This window comes from Thalassophryne amazonica, chromosome 21 (assembly GCF_902500255.1).
Source record: "Thalassophryne amazonica chromosome 21, fThaAma1.1, whole genome shotgun sequence".
In the NCBI taxonomy this organism is placed as follows: Eukaryota; Metazoa; Chordata; class Actinopteri; order Batrachoidiformes; family Batrachoididae; genus Thalassophryne; species Thalassophryne amazonica.
The window spans coordinates 16,455,116-16,474,814 of record NC_047123.1 but is presented as its reverse complement, the minus strand read 5'-3'; the positions used below and the strand labels follow the sequence as shown (position 1 = coordinate 16,474,814).

The following is a 19,699-nucleotide window of genomic DNA, read 5'->3' as shown; positions in this document are numbered from 1 at the left end:
CCGAATGTGAAAAACAAGAAACAGGTGTTGTAAACAAGTCAGTGCTGCTAAAAATACAAACTTGCAGAAACAAAGATACTATTCTGACATGGTTTTGCACATAAGACTGACATGGTTTGCACATAAGACCGACATAGCATGTTTCAAGTACACACATATATGTCAGAAGGTGGGGGGGCATACCATATTCTGTCCCCCTGGTTGAAAAGGTGGGGGAACATGTCCCCCCTATCCCCCACCAAATTGCGCCCATGGTCCACAGGGGAGTTGAGCTATTGTGACATAAGTCTAGGACAGTCACAGTTTAGTGGTTCACAAACATTGTAGTAAAACAATAATTATATCGTGAATCTGTTTATCACTTAACGTATATAATTTTTTTTCAGATGGTGACAGGCTGCAACTAAATAAAATGCATGTGACAAGTCAAGATAATGACAAAGAAAGTGAAAAACAGTTCAAACACAGACCAAGTGAAGAAACAAGAAAACTATTGTTAATCTGGAAAAAACAATATTGTTGCTGCTGTAAATGGAAAAAGTCGTACAGCAGCGTATCGCAGTCTGACAAATTACAAATGTTGGATGTGATTTATATGGAAATTACTTAATCACTGTATTATAAAATACAGTGATTGAAGAGTGCAAGTGTGGTGACAATATAAGCTACATGTCACTCCGTACCGGTTGGAGTCGAGCTGAAATGGAGAGAATGTGGCATAACTTCTAAATTCACCAGGAGCAGGTCATCTCAAAAGGAGATCAGTGAGGGAAGCAACCAAGAGACATGTGACAAGAGCTGCAGGTCAGTGTGTGATCTCAGTTTTCTGGAACAAATCCTTCTAAAAGCCACATTAAGATCTGAAGTGAACATTCCAGTGGTCTGAGAATAAACTCTTCGGTCTTTATACCGAACACCACATTTGTCTGATTTCTGTCTGTGAGGGATAAACGACGAAGACGTGTTTTGTCCAAATATAAAAAGCTGATAACTGCTTCTCATACGTCACCGTTCGCATTCACTCACTCGCACTCTTTCTGCACTTCAGGTGACGTCTCGTTGGACCTTCCGCTGTCCCGGCTGCCCTCAAGCCCTGTCGCACGACGACTCGCACTTCCACGAGCGCCACAAGTGCATCAACTTCTTTGTCAAAGTGTACGGCTACATGCCTCTGCTGTACACACAGTTCCGGGTAGATTCTGTGCTGTTTAAGACTCGCTTACCCCACGATAAGACAAAGTGCTTCAAGTTCATTTAGCAGCGGGACCCCAAGCGGAGCGGGTGGACTGGCAGTGTTGAACAGGAACAGCAGCGCCCACCGTCAGTAGCCAGAAGACGCGTTGGCTGAGCCTCCAGATGTAAACTTGAAATGTTTGTAGGAAAAACTTCTCGAGCTGTGGATGGGATAAATGTTGATGAAGCTAAATTACTGCTGCCAACAAAATAAGCCTGGTTTAGTGGATCTCATGGTTTTTGTTTGTTTTTCCCTCCCACGTTCTTGAATCACACTCAGTCATCAACCACTACAGATGTCAAAGGCTCCAGATGTACAGAGTGTGCAGAGACTCTTCCAGGATGACCAACCCGACGTTCTTGATATTAGCTACTGAACAACTGACAGCCGGTCGCCGAGCCGTATTTACAGACTGATGTGGGTGCGTGGCAACCTCTGCGCATTTTACCATTTTACGGACTACGTGTTACATGTATATGTGAGGAAGCACTGATGGTCAGAAATATTTTATTGAACACTTTTTTGATTGTGTTTAAATGTATAAGCGTCTCCATGAAACAACCTTTCTGTAGATGGGAGACCAGACGCTCACCTTCAAACGTCCGTGTGTGTGTGGAGAAGTCAGGATCTCAGCTGAAGAGAAACCAGTTGGGCCGAGTCACGGTCAGGCAGAGGTAATCGTGGTTAAGAATGAAGTCACTTCAGCCATCACCATAATACCTAAAGTTCATTGTCAAACTAGCTGCCATATTTAGTTTTTGCTTTGCTTATAGGAAAAACACTATAAAAAAAAAAGGAAATGAAGTTGTGTTTGATGTTTGTAAAATAGTCCTGAGGTTAAAATAGTCTGACCCATAAGTAGTTAGACGGTGACACAAGTATAATTTTGATTTTGTACACCACCACAATGAAGCTAAAATGGAAGCAGTCAAGATGTTGTAGTACCAACTTTAAACCTTAAATCAAATGGTTTAACAAAAAACAAAAAAAAAAATCATTTTGGAATTACAAACCTTTTTATACATAGTGTCTCGATTTCCTGAGCCCTGAACTAATTGGACAAACTACAAATATTTTCCATCTAATGACAAATATTTTTTCATTGGATGGATTCAAGTCACTCAAAACGAAATCTGCTTTGCCTCCTTTGCCCATACTGAACCTTTCCACCAAGTTTCAAGAAAATCTGTTCAGTACAAATACTCTTTCCTCCCAAGAACCACGGTAGAATGGAACTTGCTCCTCAGCAAATGTTTGAGATTCCAGTTGAATCGAGGCCTTAATCCAAAATCAACAACATCCATTTGTCTAATCTATTGAGGGGCTCGCAGTTAAAATCTCCTGCTCACCACGTGTGCCTGCAGCTCATTAATATCACAGATGTGGAATTTGTTGAAGTATGCAGCAATAGTACATTTTACAGGGCGTCCTGAAAGAATTCATAGCACTTTTTGCACATTTTATGTTACAACCTTATACTGAAATTGAGTAAATTCATTTTCTCCCCTCAAAATTTTACTCACAACACCCCACAATGACATGAAAAAAGGTCATTTTAAACTTTTGTAAGTTTATTAAAAATAAAAAATGAAGAAATCACATGTACATAAGTATTTACACCCTTTGCTCAGTACTTGATGCACCTTTGGCAGCAATTACAGCCTCAAGTCTTCTTGAATATGATGCCACAAGCTTGGTACACCTATCTTTGGGCAGTTTTGTCCATTCCTCTTTGCAGCACCTCTCAAGCTCCATCAGGCTGGATGGAGAGTGTTGATGCACAGACATTTTCAGATCTTGAGATGTTCAGTCAGATTCAGGTCTGGGCTCTGGCTGGGCCACTTGGGGACATTCACAGAGTTGTCCTGAAGCCACTCCTTTGATATCTTGGTTGTGTGCTTAGTCATTGTCCTGCTGAAAGATGAACTGTCCCCCGTTCTGAGGTCAAGAGCGCTCTGGAGCAGGTTTTCATCCAGGATGTCTCTTTACATTGCTGCATTCATCTTTCCCTCAATCCTGACTAGTCTCCCAGTTCCTGCTGCTGAAAAACATCCCTATAGCATGATGCTGCCACCGTTATGCTTCACTGTAGGAATAGTGCTTGGTTTCCTCCAAACATGGCACCTGGCATTCACGCCAGAGTTCAATCTTTGTTTCATAAGAACCAAGAATTTTGGCAAACTCCAGGCAGGCTGTCTTGTGCCATTTATGAAGGAATGGTTTCCATCTGACCACTCTACCATACCGGCCTGATTGGTGGATTCCTGCAGAGATGGTTGTTCTTCTGCAAGGTTCTCCTCTCTCCACAGAGGAATACTGGCTCTCTGACAGAGTGACCATCAGGTTCTTGGTGACCACCCTGACTAAGACCCTTCTCTCCCGATCGTTTAGTTTAGACGGGGGGCCAGCTCTAGGAAGAGTCCTGGTGGATCTGTATTTCTTCCATTTATGGATGATGGAGGCCACTGTGTTCATTGGGACATTCAGAGCAGTAGCTATGTTTCTGTACCGTTCCCCAGATTTGTGCCTTGAGACAATGAGGTCTACAGATGATTCCTTTGACTTCATGCTTTGTTTGTGCTCTGACATGCACAGTCAGCTGTCGGCCCTTATATGTAGACAAGTGTGTGTCTTTCCAAATCATGTCCAATTCCAATTAAGCTGTAGAACCATCTCAAGGATGATCAGTGGAAACAGGATGTACCTGAGCTCAATTTGGAGCTTCATGGCAAAGGCTGTGAATACTTACATACATTTGATTTCTTAGTTTTTTTGTTGTTGTTTTTTTAATACAATATAAAAAAGCTTTTTCACATTGCCTTTATGGGGTACTGTGTGCAGAATTTTGAGGAAAAAAAATGAATTTCATCCATTTTGGAATAAAGCTTTAACATAACAAAATGTGGAAAAAGTGAAGCTCTGAATACTTTATGGATGCACTCACATCTAATCCCACCAACAATCAAACTGCATTAAAACTTAACCTCTTTGGAAAAGGCAAAAATAAAGTGTTAATAACTAAGAACAGCTGAGATTTGGTTTGTTGACAGAGGAATGCAGACTCAAAGTGCCATTGTAGTTATGAATTACAAACATTCATGTACTACAGTAGTGTTCAGAATAATAGTAGTGCTATGTGACTAAAAAGATTAATCCAGGTTTTGAGTACATTTCTTATTGTTACATGGGAAACAAGGTACCAGTAGATTCAGTAGATTCTCACAAATCCAACAAGACCAAGCATTCATGATATGCACACTCTTAAGGCCATGAAATTGGGCTATTAGTAAAAAAAAAAAAAGTAGAAAAGGGGGTGTTCACAATTATAGTAGTGTGGCATTCAGTCAGTCAGTTCGTCAATTTTGTGGAACAAACAGCTGTGAATCAGGTGTCCCCTATTTAAGGATGAAGCCAGCACCTGTTGAACATGCTTTTCTCTTTGAAAGCCTGAGGAAAATGGGACGTTCAAGACATTGTTCAGAAAAACAACGTATTTTGATTAAAAAGTTGATTGGAGAGGGGAAAACTTATACGCAGGTGAAAAAAATTATAGGCTGTTCATCAACAATGATCTCCAATGCTTTAAAATGGACAAAAAAAAAAAGACGCGTGGAAGAAAATGGAAAACAACCATCAAAATGGATAGAAGAATAACCAGAATGGCAAAGGCTCACCCATTGATCAGCTCCAGGATGATCAAAGACAGTCTGGAGTTACCTGTAAGTGCTGTGACAGTTAGAAGACGCCTGTGTAAAGCTAATTTATTTGCAAGAATCCCCCGCAAAGTCCCTCTGTTAAATAAAAGACGTGCAGAAGAGGTTACAGTTTGCCAAAGAACACATCAACTGGCCTAAAGAGAAATGGAGGAATATTTTGTGGACTGATGAGAGTAAAATTGTTCTTTTTGGGTCCAAGGGCCACAGACAGCTTGTGAGACGACCCCCAAACTCTGAATTCAAGCCACAGTTCACAGTGAAGACAGTGAAGCATGGTGGTGCAAGCATCATGATGTGGGCATGTTTCTCCTACTATGGTGTTGGGCCTATATATCGCATACCAGGGATCATGGATCAGTTTGGATATGTCAAAATACTTGAAGAGGTCGTGTTGCCTTATGCTGAAGAGGACATGCCCTTGAAATGGGTGTTTCAAGAAGACAATGACCCCAAGCACACCAGTAAACGAGCAAAATCTTGGTTCCAAACCAACAAAATTAATGTTTTGGAGTGGCCTGCCCAATCCCCAGACCTAAATCCAATTGAGAACTTGTGGGGTGACATCAAAAAACCTGTTTCTGAAGCAAAACCAAGAAATGTGAATGAATTGTGAAATGTTGTTAAAGAATCTTGGAGTGGAATAACAGCTGAAAGGTGCCACAAGTTGGTTGACTCCATGCCTCACAGATGTGAAGAAATCATGAAAAACTGTGGTTATACAACTAAATACTAGTTTAGTGATTCACAGGATTGCTAAAAAAGCAGTTTGAACATAATAGTTTTGAGTTTGTAGCGTCAACAGCAGATGCTACTATTATTGTGAACACCCCCTTTTCTACTTTTTTTAACTAATAACCCAATTTCATAGCCTTAAGAGTGTGCTTATCATGAATGCTTGGTCTTGTTGGATTTGTGAGAATCTACTGAATCTACTGGTACCTTGTTTCCCATGTAACAATAAGAAATATACTCAAAACCTGGATTAATCTTTTTAGTCACATAGCACTACTATTATTCTGAACACTACTGTATATGGGGAAATTTCTCTGCTCAAAAGATGAGTGACTGTGCAATGAGACTTGAAGGGAGCCACCAGGATACCCACATAAGCCTGAAGGGGTTATAGGCTTCTTTATCTTTGATTAGAGAAATGATGTGACTTTTGTCTGTTGTATATATTATCAGACTTGCCATGAGTGCCTTGGTTGCTTCCTTCACTAGTCTCCTCCTTGTGCAGTTAAAGTGTCTGATGATCACCATCACCACAGTCTCTATTTCACAATAATTGATGTAAATTAAACCCAAATCCTATTCACTGACTTGAAAATGTCGATTTATCTGTCAGTTCAATTTATTTCATTTATATATATATATTCATATATATTCCTTCCCACTGTCGCCAAGTGCTTGCTCACAGGGGGTTGTTTTGACTGTTGGGGTTTTTGTGTAATTATTGTATGGCTTTTGCCTTGCAATATAAGGCACCTTGGGGCAACTGTTGTTGTGATTTGGCACTATATAAATAAAATTGATTTGATTTGATTTGATATAGCGCCAAAGCACAACAAAGTTGCCTCAAAGTGCTTCACACAAGTAAGGTCTAACCTTACCAACTCCTAGAGCAAGCACACAGGCAACAGTGGTAAGGAAAAACTCCCCCTGATAATTTTAGGAAGAAACCTCAAGCAGACCAGACTCAAAGGGGAGACCCTCTGCTTGGGCCATGCTACAAACACAGTTGACGAAAGAAATATACAGGAAGTCCTATGGCTTTTCTCAAGAAAACCGGCTGTAGACATGATGACTTTATATGACTGGATACTAATCAGTGACCTAAGGTGATAATTCCATGACTTTTGTCATGAGGTCTATTCATAGGATCTTTGTGTTCTACTGGAATGACTTTATCATACAAACAGCTTCTTATGGAGACTACGATGAGATCACTTCCATTATGATGGAGCATCTGCTGTGACATTTTGGCTATGTGTCACATTTTTCTGGGCATGTTTCAGCACACAGATGCACCGCTGTGGAGGACCCCTTTGGCTGGAAAAGGTCAAGGGGTCACACACGTTTCACAAGGCTGCAGCAGATAATAAAGGATTATTAAATAAGCGCTAGGTCTGTATGGAAAAATAGACTGAGGTGTAAATACGGATGGAGCATTGGCAAGGTCCGGCTGAAAAACTGAGGTCTGATATCCCCGTACAGACCGAGCAAGTGAGGTTAACACACACACACACATATATATATATCCATCAAGAACTTGCTAACAGATGGTCTGCCGTTAGCTGGTAAGCTTTCAATCCCCCCCCCCCCCAAATGCTCTTTATATATTTATTTAGTGTGTTCATGTCCGACTTCCTTTTTTGTGTTTTTAGCTTTCTGTTTTATAACGAATGTGATACGCATTCCAAACTGATCGTCATGGTAACTGTCTGATATGGGAAATATCAGACTGGAAATCAGAGTGCACGTATTGTTGCAGCCATGTAATAATATGGTTTATTCAGTGGTAGGATTTGACCATCTTTCTGCCTGGATGGTTGCCATGGATGGATTGTGACGTTCAGCACCAGGCGTAACCTGAGTTTGTCCACTTACTTGCGGGCTATGAAAATAAGTTGTATTTACACAAATGGGTGAATCTTTAACTACGGGCACTATTGGCCTTGTAAATGTAATTTCCACCACACCATTGCCTTACAATATAAAGCGCCTTGGGACAACTGTTTGTTGTGATTTGGCACTATATACATGTGCTTTGATGTCACTGTTTATCTCCATAGAAACTACCCAAACAATCTTTCATACAAACTGTTTAGGGACATTACAGTGTTGTGGTGGAAATTACGGCAGTAGTGTGGGACAACTACATTTTGTTTAAAAAAAATCACAAGTTGTATGACATTGAATACCCCAATTATGTTTTGATTATTTTACTGATATTTTATTCAGAGATATTTTAAAACATTAGAAAAAAACGTTTCTTTACCATTCATTTATATCATTGAAGATCAAAAGTCTGGGTGTGGGACAAGCACAAAACGGCAATATTTGCATATAATGATGCTGAAAAAAGGTGAAAAAGTCATAGACTACTAGAACAAATTTCTTGACACACTTTCATTGTAAAGATAACTATAAAAGTGTGAAATTTCCCTTTTTTTCTGTTTTTCATACAATATGATCAAAGGACATAATAAGTGCCCATAGTCTAAGAATCACCCAAATACTGGAATTCCTTAATGGTTAAATGCAATATTTTTAGTCTCCTTTACTCAACGAGCATGGCCTGATTCATTCAGTTCCACTCAAGTGGTGTGCAGGAGCAATACCACAAAACTGTCACTGTCCAAATACTTATGGACCTGACTACTTGTGTTCAATTGTAATGATTCTAATGTGGTCTGTTACACATAAAACACAATCACTACCTGCCAAAACTGGTGAGAAAAAAAAAAAAAAAGCTTTGATATCTGAAGTTCCTACATGTCAGGTTTCTTTTGAAATAAAGTGGATAAAGTATTTACACAAAAGTGTCCAAAAAATGTCACATAGTCACTGTGATAGAAAACTAGTATGATGGTAGATTTGCCCCATGACATTAATGTTGCTCCTCTGCAGGAGTTTGAGCTCAGACACAAGCTTTAATGTTACCATTGTTTTTAAAATCATTGCTTGATGAATGTTTCCTTTGCCAAATAGGTACGATCTTTGCTACTTCCTGTACACACCCGCTCTGTACGGTACTTTTCATACATCACCCCGTCATGTATTTATAATTCCAAACTCCTGTCCTGTAACTCAAACATTTATTCAAGAAAAAAAAATCAATCTACAAATAGATCTGACATCTTGAATGAACTTGTAACTGAAAGGATGCTTTTATAAAAGGTTCATGGATTCTGTATATTTATTAAATATAAGACCTTTTTTTAACCTAGTAATGATGTCCATTAAAGTGATCTGGATGTTGTAGTTTATAATCTGATACATTTCACTGCAGTGCCACGAAAAACCAGTGTGTGCCGCTGACTGCTCGATGGGGAAACATTGTTACCCTGCAGCAGCTTGGTGCAAACTTGGTCTAAACACAATCGCTTGTTGGAAACGCCGTCAGATAACCAGAACATCATAAAGCAAACCTTTTACTAAATGGTCATTTGACCAAATCCATTCTTGCTGCAAGTGAGACACGAGCACGTCTTAGTGTGCTAGTTTTTTTTTTTTTTTTTTTTTTGGTTTTTATTTCACTGTTGAATTGGTAAAAAAAAAAAAAAATTTTTACTTGCTCGTCATTGACAAAACGTGTCCTCAGGACACCTACCGAGTCTTCGGCTAAGAGCTCTCGTTCCTCACATCTTTTAATTTCCCCTCCAGAAAGTGTGGCACAGCTGGTTTTCCGTGGCTCCAAACTGCAAAATTCCCTGGAAGGCTGCAGCGGTGGTGCTTGGTGTAAAGATGTAAAACTAATTGGTGATGGCGCTCCAGCTGCCTGTAGAGCTGCTAGTGCTGTACCAGAATGTTGACTGATGACAGCGTACAGTTTGAGCCCGGATGAATGGAAATAAAAACTCTATGTTCAGAGCTTTATGACTTGTTTCTTGTACTTCACTTATTTTAAAATACAAACCAAATGTGTGACTTCATCATCACATCCTGTAAAAACTGGCTTTAAAGAGCTGATTTTTCAGAAATGTGGCGTCATCGCACACAGAGCAGGCGAAGCATGGCAGCTTTCGCAGCAGCCTGAACCGTCAGTTGCGACAAAAGCAAAGGGTGGAGGCTGTGTAATCTGTGTGACAGGGAGAATTTTCAGATTTTTTTTTTTTCTTTTCTTGCGGATGAGGGAAACAGATGGAATGGAATTTTTATTTCTAGGAAATGCTTTTGAGTCTTTAATGCATCTTGGATAATGTTTTTTTTTGCTGAAGCGGTCCATGCCTCAGAGAAACAGCTGGGTTTATTGGACTGCACAGGCTTTTGCATATTCCTTGTAAGTGAGCAGCGCCGTGTTTCTACATGAATGGACATGGCTGAGCTGTCAGAAGACTGAGCGGTGAAACAAGCTCTGCACGAAAAGGGAAACTGTCCAATTCTGCAAGAATCTAAAAACATTCAATGAGCACAAAACAATCTTTCTTCTTAAAGTGGCGCCAGCTGCGTTATGACTATCTTGTGTAATATGTACGGCACAGAAAACAACCAGAAAACATTTACTGATAGTCTGGAAGGGAAAAAAATAGAATATTGCATAATATGAGTGTGTAAACTGTACATAGCTTGTAGACAAGCTGCAGCATTTTAGGCCCTTAGTGAGTCAGTTCTTTGCATTCTCTTGTCGATGGCTGAGAGAGAAATGCCTGGTATGCTGGTGGCAGCTGAAGCCCAGGAGAAATGGGGAGGAGTCTGCTAGTCCAGGATCCAGCTCTTTGGTCACAGATTTAGAGTCGGGGGGGTCATCTTAACAGACTCCTGTAAACAGTTGTGCATGCAGATGCTGTTGCTGGAAGTCAGTCAGATTTGGTCCAACAGCAAAAATGTTGAGGCCAAATTTTTGATGCCCAACGGCTGTTTTGCTCTGAAGGACAAAAGTGTTCATGCAGCATGTGTGAGTAAATAAAAAAGGTCCACGAACACTACACACAAATCTCACTCAGTTCTTGGTCCCTTTAAGCTGTTCCAAAGAACTCCAGTGTGATGTCGCCGCTGGAGGTTGGCTCGGTCTACGTGTCGGTGAGCGTGTGCCAGTGGCAGACCTGCTGGCCCTCTGCCTCCTTCATCTCTGACCAGTGGGCCTGCTGCTCCTCGCTGGTGCTGTTCAGGCCCAGGGAGACCCAGCCCAGTCTCTCCCTGGGCCTCATGCTGCTCCGGCGGCAGAAAACTGAAACCACCAGAGACACCTCCGACAGCTGGAACAGCGCCACCTGGAACACAAACGTCTCCTTGTAGGTGGGGTTGGGCTGCCCGCGGCAGACAGCTGTCTTACACTTGGACATCTCCTTCCCCTTGGCGTCCATCATGGTTAACTTCACATAGGTATCTGGAGGAGAAATGGTGAGACAGTGCCATCAAGTGACATGACATCGGTACTGCAGAAAGGCTTTTTTTTTTTTTTTTTTTTTTTTTCCTGATATATCACATTCATGCATTTTCCAAATCCTTTAAAAGTCACATTCTACCAGCGATAAAAGCTTCCAATGACTCGGTGATCACCTGACCTCTGTGTAACAGCCAAAGAAGCTAACACTATCTCAGGAAACTAAAAGAATTACCTAAAGTAACAGCCATTCATTTTAAAAATGACAGATACCAGTTGGTCTCAAACAAAAAACGTATTTTCAAATCCATGGTCCTAAAGAGTCAAACATCACATCAAACAGGTGCAGCAAAATCGTAAATGATGCACGCTGAATGTAACAGCAGCGGCTGAGTGGGCGTCCACGATTCAGATGGCCTGCCACAGATAAATGGTTACTTTCAAGAGGTGAAGGTGGACTGGTTGTCTGCCTGGTGATTGCCATCCATGATGCAAGGCAGTCCTGTAGTGTGTTGTGTGTGTGTGTGTGTGTGTGTGTGTGTGTGGTGTGTGTGTGTGTGTGTGTGTGTGTGTGTGTGTGTGTGTGTGTGTGTGTGTGTGTGTGTGTGTGTGTGTGTGGCAACACACAGCACCAGCGCATGCTCCCAAAACTTTCCTGGCAACAAAACAAGGTAGATATTGAGCTAAAAGAAGAGGCTGCAGGACTGAATCGTGCCTGTAGACTGTTGGAAGATCAATCATAATACAACCCCTGGCAAAAATTATGGAATCACCAGCCTCAGAGGATGTTAATTCAGTTGTTTAATTTTGTAGAAAAAAAAGCAGATCACAGACATGACACAAAGCTAAAGTCATTTCAAATGTCAACTTTCTGGCTTTACTAAACACTATAAGAAATCAGGAAAAAAAATTGTGGCAGTCAGTAACGGTTACTTTTTTAGACCAAGCAGAGGGAAAAAAATATGGACTCACTCAATTCTGAGGAATAAATTATGGAATCACCCTGTAAATTTTCATCCCCAAAACTAACACCTGCATCAAATCAGATCTGCTCGTTAGTCTGCATCTAAAAAGGAGTGATCACACACTTGGAGAGCTGTTGCCCCAAGTGGACTGACATGAATCATGGCTCAACATGAGAGATGTCAATTGAAACAAAGGAGAGGATTATCAAAGTCTTAAAAGAGGGGGTAAAATCATCACGCAATGTTGCAAAAGATGTTGGTTTGTTCACAGTCAGCTGTGTCTAAACTCTGGACCAAATACAAACATGGGAAGGTTGTTAAAGGCAAACATACTGGTAGACCAAGGAAGACATCAAAGCGTCAAGACAGAAAACATAAAGCAATATGTCTCAAAATCGAAATGCTCAACAAAACAAATGAGGAACGAATGGGAGGAAACTGGAGTCAATGTCTGTGACCGAACTGTAAGAAACCGCCTAAAGGAAATGGGATTTACATACAGAAAAGCTAAACAAAAGCCATCATTAACACCTAAACAGAAAAAACAAGGTTACAATGGGCTAAGGCAAAGCAATTGTGGACTGTGGATGACTGGATGAAAGTCAAATTCAGTGATGAATCTCGAATCTGCACTTTTCTTGGTGCCATTCCAATGAGATTTATAAAGATGACTGCCTGAAGAGAACATGTAAATTTCCACAGTCATTGATGATATGGGGCTGCATGTCAGGTAAAGGCACTGGGGAGATGGCTGTCATTACATCATCAATAAATGCACAAGTTTATGTTGATATTTGGACACTTTTCTTATCCCATCAATTGAAAGGATGTTTGGGGATGATGAATTATTTTTCAAGATGATAATGCATATTGCCATAGAGCAAAAACTGTGAAAATATTCCTTGCAAAAAGACACATAGGGTCAATGTCATGGCCTGCAAATAGTCCGGATCTTAATCCAATTGAAAATCTTTGGTGGAAGTTGAAAAAAATGGTCCATGACAAGGCTCCAACCTGCAAAGCTGATCTGGCAACAGCAATCAGAGAAAGTTGGAGCCAGATTGATGAAGAGTACTGTTTGTCACTCATTAAGTCCATGCCTCAGAGACTGCAAGCTGTTACAAAAGCCAGAGGTGGTGCAACAAAATACTAGTGATGTGTTGAAGCGTTCTTTTGTTTTTCATGATTCCATAATTTTTTCCTCAGAATTGAGTGATTCCATATTTTTTTCCCTCTGCTTGGTCTATAAAAGTAACCGTTACTGACTGCCACAATTTTTTTTTCCTGATTTCTTACAGTGTTTCTTAAAGCCAGAACGTTGCCATTGGAAATGACTTTAGTTTTGTGTCATGTCTGTGATCTGCTTTTTTTCTACAAAATTAAACAACTGAATGAACATCCTCCGAGGCCAGTGATTCCATAATTTTTGCCAGGGGTTGTATATGGTGTCAAAGGAAGACAAATGATGGCAGAATTCCCTCTGTTCTTAGATTACCAGACAGAACAAGGCTGCTGCTACTTATTTATTGGGTCTAAGAGTTAAGAGAAATCAAAGGTCAAAAGCAAACTTACTGAGAGTTAAAGGAAGCATTGAGGGTTTGATTCATGATAGAAATTATGTACGTTTGCAGTTGTATTTAAAAGTTTGGGCACCCCTGATGATTTCCACGGTTTTCCTTTATAAATCATTGGTTGTTTGGATCAGCAATTTCAGTTAAATATATCATATAAGAAACAAACAGTGATATCTGAGAAGGGAAATGACGTTCATAGGATTTACAGAAAGTGTGCAATAATTCTTTAAACAAAATTAGGCAGGTGCATAAATTTGGGCACCCCAACAGAAAAAAACAGCAATATTTAGTAGATCTTCCTTTTACAGAAGTAACAGCCTCTAAATGCTTCCTATAGCTTCCAATGAGAGTCTGGGTTCTGGTTAAAGGTATTTTGGACCATTCTTCTTTACAAAACATCTCAGGTTTGTTGGTTTCTGAGCATGGACCCGCTTAAAATCACACCACAGATTTTCAATAATATTCAGGTCTGGGGACTAAGATGGCCATTCCAGAATGTTGTACTTGTTCCTCTGCATGAATGCCTTAGTAGATTTTGAGCAGTGTTTAGGGTCGTTGTCTTGTTGAAAGATCCAGCCCCGGCGCAACTTCAATTTTGTCACTGATTCATGAACATTGTTCTCAAGAATCTGCTGATATTGACTGTAATCCGTGTGATCCTCAACTTGAACAAGATTCCCAGTACCTGCACTGGCCACACAGCCCCACAGCATGATGGAACCACCTCCAAATTTTACTGTAGGTAGTAAGTGTTTTACTTGGAATGCTGTGTTCTTTTCCAGCTGTGCATACCGCCCCTTATTACGTCCAAATAACTCAATTTTAGTTTCATCAGTCCACAGCACCTTATTCCAAAATGAAGCTGGCTTGTCCAAATGTGCTTTAGCATACCTCAATCGACTCTGTTTGTGGCGTGTACGCAGAAAAGGCTTCCTCTGCATTACAGCATCATACAGCATCTCTTTGTGCAAAGTGCACTGTATAGTTGTACGATGCACAGAGACACTGCAGCAAGATCATGTTGTAGGTCTTTGGAGCAGGTCTGTGGGTTGTCTATGACTGTTCTATCTTCGCTTCACCTTATCTGAGATTTTTCTTGGCCTGCCACTTTGGGTCTTAACTAGTACCGTGCCTGTGGTCTTCCATTTCCTCACTATGTTCTTCACAGTGCAAACTGACAGCTGAAATCTCTGAGATAGCTTTTTGTATCCTTCCCCTAAACCATGACATTGAACAGTCTTTATTTTCAGGTCATTTCAGAGTTGTTTAGAGGCTCCCATGTTGCCACTCCTTAGCAGAGATGCAAAGAGGGGAAACATTTGCAAATGGCCACCTTAAATACCCTTTCTCATGATTGGATTCACCTGTGTAAGGAGGTCAAGGGTCAATGAGCTTATCAAACCAATTTTGTGTTCCAATAATTAGTGCTAAATGTATTCAAATCAATAAAATGACAAGGTGCCCAAATGTATGCACCTGCCTCATTTTGTTTAAATAATTACTGCACACTTTCTGTAAATACTAGAAACTTCAGTTCTCAAATATCAGTGTGTTCATCTGCTATATGATATTTAACTGAAATTTCTGATCCTTACAACCAATGATTTACAAAGGAAAATCATGAAAACTATCAGGGGTGCCAAAACCTTTGCATGCAACTGTATATAATAAAATCAGGCAAGTTATTTGCAAGATTAATAAACGGTGACAGTGAGATACTTTGACAGTACAAAGCTCCATAATGCGTGGATTTTTAAAGATTTTACAGGTGAATCCCGCCGTCCCTGCATACATGAGGGTCACCGCCGGCCTTCAGCAGTGATCTTCAGAAAAAATAAATGAAGGTAAACACAATGGAATCTGATTCTGTGGCTTGTCTGTGGCCTGGACAGGATGTGACCAGCCCGCTCACACGCGCACAGTGGGTGTGTGCCGACCAGGAGCATTAAACTTAATTTCCACTTCTGTCCTAAAAATAAATAAATAAAACAGAGGTAAACGCAATCATTCCGTTTCGTGCAGCTCGTCCATGGCCAGAGAGGATGTGTACAGCCCACTGATACGTGTGCACAGCGGACAGCTCGCTGGAGAGTGCTGGACTCACTGACACTTCTAGAAGCGCTGCTCCTCGCCAATCATATATAAAAGGGAAAGTGTGTATGTCAACCCCTCATAAGTTGTCTCATGTTGTGCACATTGAGTCGCAGAGACTTCATGGAGAGGGGTACAAGATGCCCCTCTGACCATTTGGCAAGGACATTTGTCAAGTTACTTTCAAGTTACTGTCAAGGTCTGTTCAAAAATCAAGTGACACGCCCTGTGACTCAGGTGCCTAGCAGCTGACTTAGAACTGGTGCGGACCAGGGGAATCCGACTGTTTAATTAAAACAAAGTGACAAACAGACAAGACAGACAACAGACAAGACTTCTGTCTTGACTCTTGTAGAGTCAAGACAGAAGTCAGACTACCAGAGCAAGAATTTTAGCTGATGAAGCTTCTGCGATTAGAAGCGAAATGTCCTCGCATCAAGCAACCCAGTCCAGTCGAAGATTCAAGCTTCTCTATTATGGAATCCACCTGGATGACCGACAGCCTTCACAGAAACATTTATAACACAAATTTGATGGTCGCACCTTTCAGATGAAGGAAACCCACTGAGCTATAAGAACCTCACAGCTGGTTTTTAATCATGGTATAAAGACTTTTCCTCTCCATTCTGCAAAAGTATCAGGACATTTTTTAAACTTACTTGAAAAAAAGAAAGATTTTGTTCCAGACTGAAATTCAAATACTTTCCAGATTAAACATAGAGCTTTGTACCAGTGGGGCCATTACCAACATTTTCTATGAACATAAACACATGTAATTATGGCATGTAATTAGATAATTACACCATGGGGATACAATCCTGTTGACAGTCACTTCTGGGAATAAAAAACTGGTCCCCACATACAACCGTATTGGCCTGAATATAAGACGTTCTGCTTATAACATGACCTCCACACCACACCCCACCCCTCACAAACATATCCTTGAACACAAATCCAACATAAATCTTTTTGAAAAAGAAAATGCTTTTATTTTAAAATAACACTCATTAGATCATGATGTCAGTCTGTCAGTTCTGGTGGGTGATTGGACGCGAACGAGGAGTTGTTACATAACGTGCATAAACTCTGTCTGATGATTTGCCGGGCAGTCTGTTCCAAGGATGATCTGGGAGGAAGTAAACCGAACATGACTTGTTGTCATTGTGCTGCTGTATTTATTAAGATAAAATCTCTCTTGATGCAGGTTGAGCAGCAAAAATAACATGAGCGCACTGTTGAAATAAAATTACTGAGGGGCACAGCTGGCTGCTTTGCACCAGTTGCAGCAGCCAGGGAAGGAGTTCATTCTTATCCAGGAATATTCAGGGGTCAAAGGCTCATGGGTGGACTTTAAGTCATGGTAAATAACTGTTATTTTATTATGTTATTACATCCACCAACAAAGTTGGAGGAGGTTATGCTTTCGCCCGTGTTTGTTTGTTTGTTTGTGAAAAGCCTGAAGCCCACAATTTTTCATACACTGTTATGAATTTTTTACTGAAGATTAATTTCCTGATAGGCAAGAACTGATTCAATTTTCAAGGTAATAGGTCAAAGGGCAAAATCAGGAAACATCTTAGGAAAATCCTTATCTTTAATATTGAATGAATTTTCAAAAATTCCTAATTGTCAAAAAAAGATCACATTTCTTTCATATTTGACAGAGTTATGTAGGATGGTATCCTTTATTGACTGACAAAGTTTGATCCAGATGTGATCTGGATTGTGGATTTTGTGGACATTTGAATTTAATATTGAAAATCCCATTTGATGTACATTTTGCATTATATCTCAATCAGAAGTGCCTCAATCACTCTCATTTGTGACACTGCATGTGCAAACTGGCACTCTCGATGAATAGACCAAGTTTGATCCGCATCTGATCTGTATTGCGGAATTAGCGGATATTTGTTTTTAACATTGAAACGCCCTTTTCATCTATATTTTGTATTATATTTTATCTTATGAAAAGCCACTTTGAACAAGACTTTGAATTTGAATTTCCAAAGTAAAAATCTGTGGAATTGAAAACTAGTGTTGGCGGAGGTTTGCGCTCTATGAGTTTGTCAATGTTTTATGCTGGTTCATGTGGTCATCTAGTTGAGTGACTGAGGAGATAAAATGTAGAGACACAATATTCAGCACCATGAGTGTAAATTGTATCTCTCAGAATACTGGAGCAGTTCGATGAAACAGTTTTGTGTTTTACAGTTAGTGCCAGTTATGCCCTCGTGCTTTTCTTAATCAATGTAATTGTGATTTGGATAGATTCAGATGGTAAGACAACTGAAACTTAACAACTTAAACTTGTATCTGTATGACATACAGTAATAAAGCATTCTGAAGATATTCCAGCACAGCAGCCATCTGGATTTTGCTATTCATGATCCTCAGTGAAATGATACATATTATTACTATTATTATAGATTGATAAAATATTTTATTATTGATTTATAACAGTCTGTCCAAAATTTGTTGCTTTTAACATGCACGGTGGTCCTGAACACATCGGACTACGAGGCCAAGATCAACAACTTGCTCAGTGACTCCAACACATACGAACGTCTGAAGAGAGACCCCATGAGCGGCTATAAGAAGAAAATCATTAGCTACCTCCAAAACCTGGAGAAAGAGGGACTCATCGACAGGCAGACATACTACAGACTGTACCCTGGGGACGCCACTCCGTGCATCTATGGACTGCCCAAAATCCATAAACAGGACGTGCCACTCAGGCCTATTGTATGTAGCACAGATTCCATCACATACAATTTGGCCAAGTACCTCAAGTGGATTTTGGCTCCTCTAGTGGGTAACTCAAACCACCATGTGGAGAACACACAAGATTTTGTGAACAAGATCAAGGACCTACAGCTGGAGGCAGATGAAACTATGGTGTCATTTGATGTGACATTGTTGTTCACCTGCATCCCCACTGCTGAGGCCATCTCAGCTGTGAGGCAGAGACTGCTGGAGGATGTGTCTCTACTCTACCAAACTCAAACTAGACCACATCTGCCAACTCTTGGAGATCTGCCTCAACACCACGTATTTCCTGTTTAGGGGGAATTACTACAGACAGATTCATGGTTGTGCGATGGGGTCTCCGGTATCCCCCATTGTGGCCAATCTGTACATGGAGCGAGTGGAGAAGACAGCCTTGACATCTTTCACGCGCATCTCTCCCAGTCACTGGTTCAGATATGTTGATGACACATGGGTTAAAATCAAGCAACAGCAAGTTGAGGACTTTACAGAACACATCAACTCGGTGGACGCCAATATCAAGTTCACACGTGAGGATGCCAGAAACAACCATTTAGCCTTCTTGGACTGTGATGTTACGATTGGAGAGAACAGGCAGCTCCAGACAGGGGTTTACAGAAAACCAACTCACACTGACCAATATCTGCTCTTTGGCTCAAACCACCCCCTTGAACACAAGCTCGGGGTGATCAGGACGCTTCAACACAGAGCCCTACAGGTGCCCACAACTGCAGAGGGAAGGGCTAAAGAACAACAACGTGTCCGGAAAGCCTTCACAGTATGTGGGTACCCACGATGGTCCCTGGACAAAGTGCAGAAGTCCCAGAGAACAAAGAGACCAGATAGACAGGAGACGGAGACAAGAAGAAGAGGAGTGTCTCTCCCTTATTTAGCAGGAGTAGGGGAAAAACTACAGAGGATCTTCAGACAGCACAAAATCCCAGTTTACTTTAAACCGGTTAACACCTTGAGACAGAAATTAGTTCACCCTAAGGACATGATCCCTAGTTACAAACAGAGCAATATAGTGTATTCTATCAGATGTCAGGAAAACTGTAACGAACACTACATAGGTGAAACGAAGCAACCTTTACACAAAAGGCTATACCAGCACCGCAGAGAGGGCACCAGTGGACCTCAATCTGCGGTTCATCTCCACCTTAAAGACAGTAACCATACGTTTGAGGACAAGGAAGTTAAAATATTAGCCAGAGAGAAGAAATGGTTTGAGAGAGGGGTCAAGGAGGCATTCTTTGTAAAACGTTTGAAACCTAGCCTTAACCGGGGAGGGGGTCTGAGACACGCTT

At 40.8% G+C, this 19,699-nt stretch overlaps 2 protein-coding genes across 4 annotated transcripts in view; one reads left to right on the top strand and one right to left on the bottom strand.

The window, feature by feature from the left end:
- The window catches only part of extl3 (exostosin-like glycosyltransferase 3), a 31,832-nt gene extending 30,289 nt beyond the window's left edge, over nucleotides 1–1,543 (top strand). The window contains exon 6 of the mRNA XM_034161950.1: nucleotides 1,049–1,543. Within this exon, the coding sequence (XP_034017841.1) occupies nucleotides 1,049–1,258 (210 nt within the window). The 3' untranslated portion in view covers nucleotides 1,259–1,543. The remainder of the gene's footprint in view (nucleotides 1–1,048) is intronic.
- A 7,345-nt stretch (nucleotides 1,544–8,888) lies between these two features.
- Nucleotides 8,889–19,699, bottom strand: part of syt14b (synaptotagmin XIVb) — a 44,453-nt gene continuing 33,642 nt past the window's right edge. For 2 of the 3 annotated variants that reach the window (XM_034162043.1, XM_034162044.1), the window contains one exon: nucleotides 8,889–10,999. In XM_034162043.1, the coding sequence (XP_034017934.1) occupies nucleotides 10,683–10,999 (317 nt within the window). In that variant the 3' untranslated portion in view covers nucleotides 8,889–10,682. The remainder of the gene's footprint in view (nucleotides 11,000–19,699) is intronic. The other variant, XM_034162045.1, reaches the window with a different exon arrangement.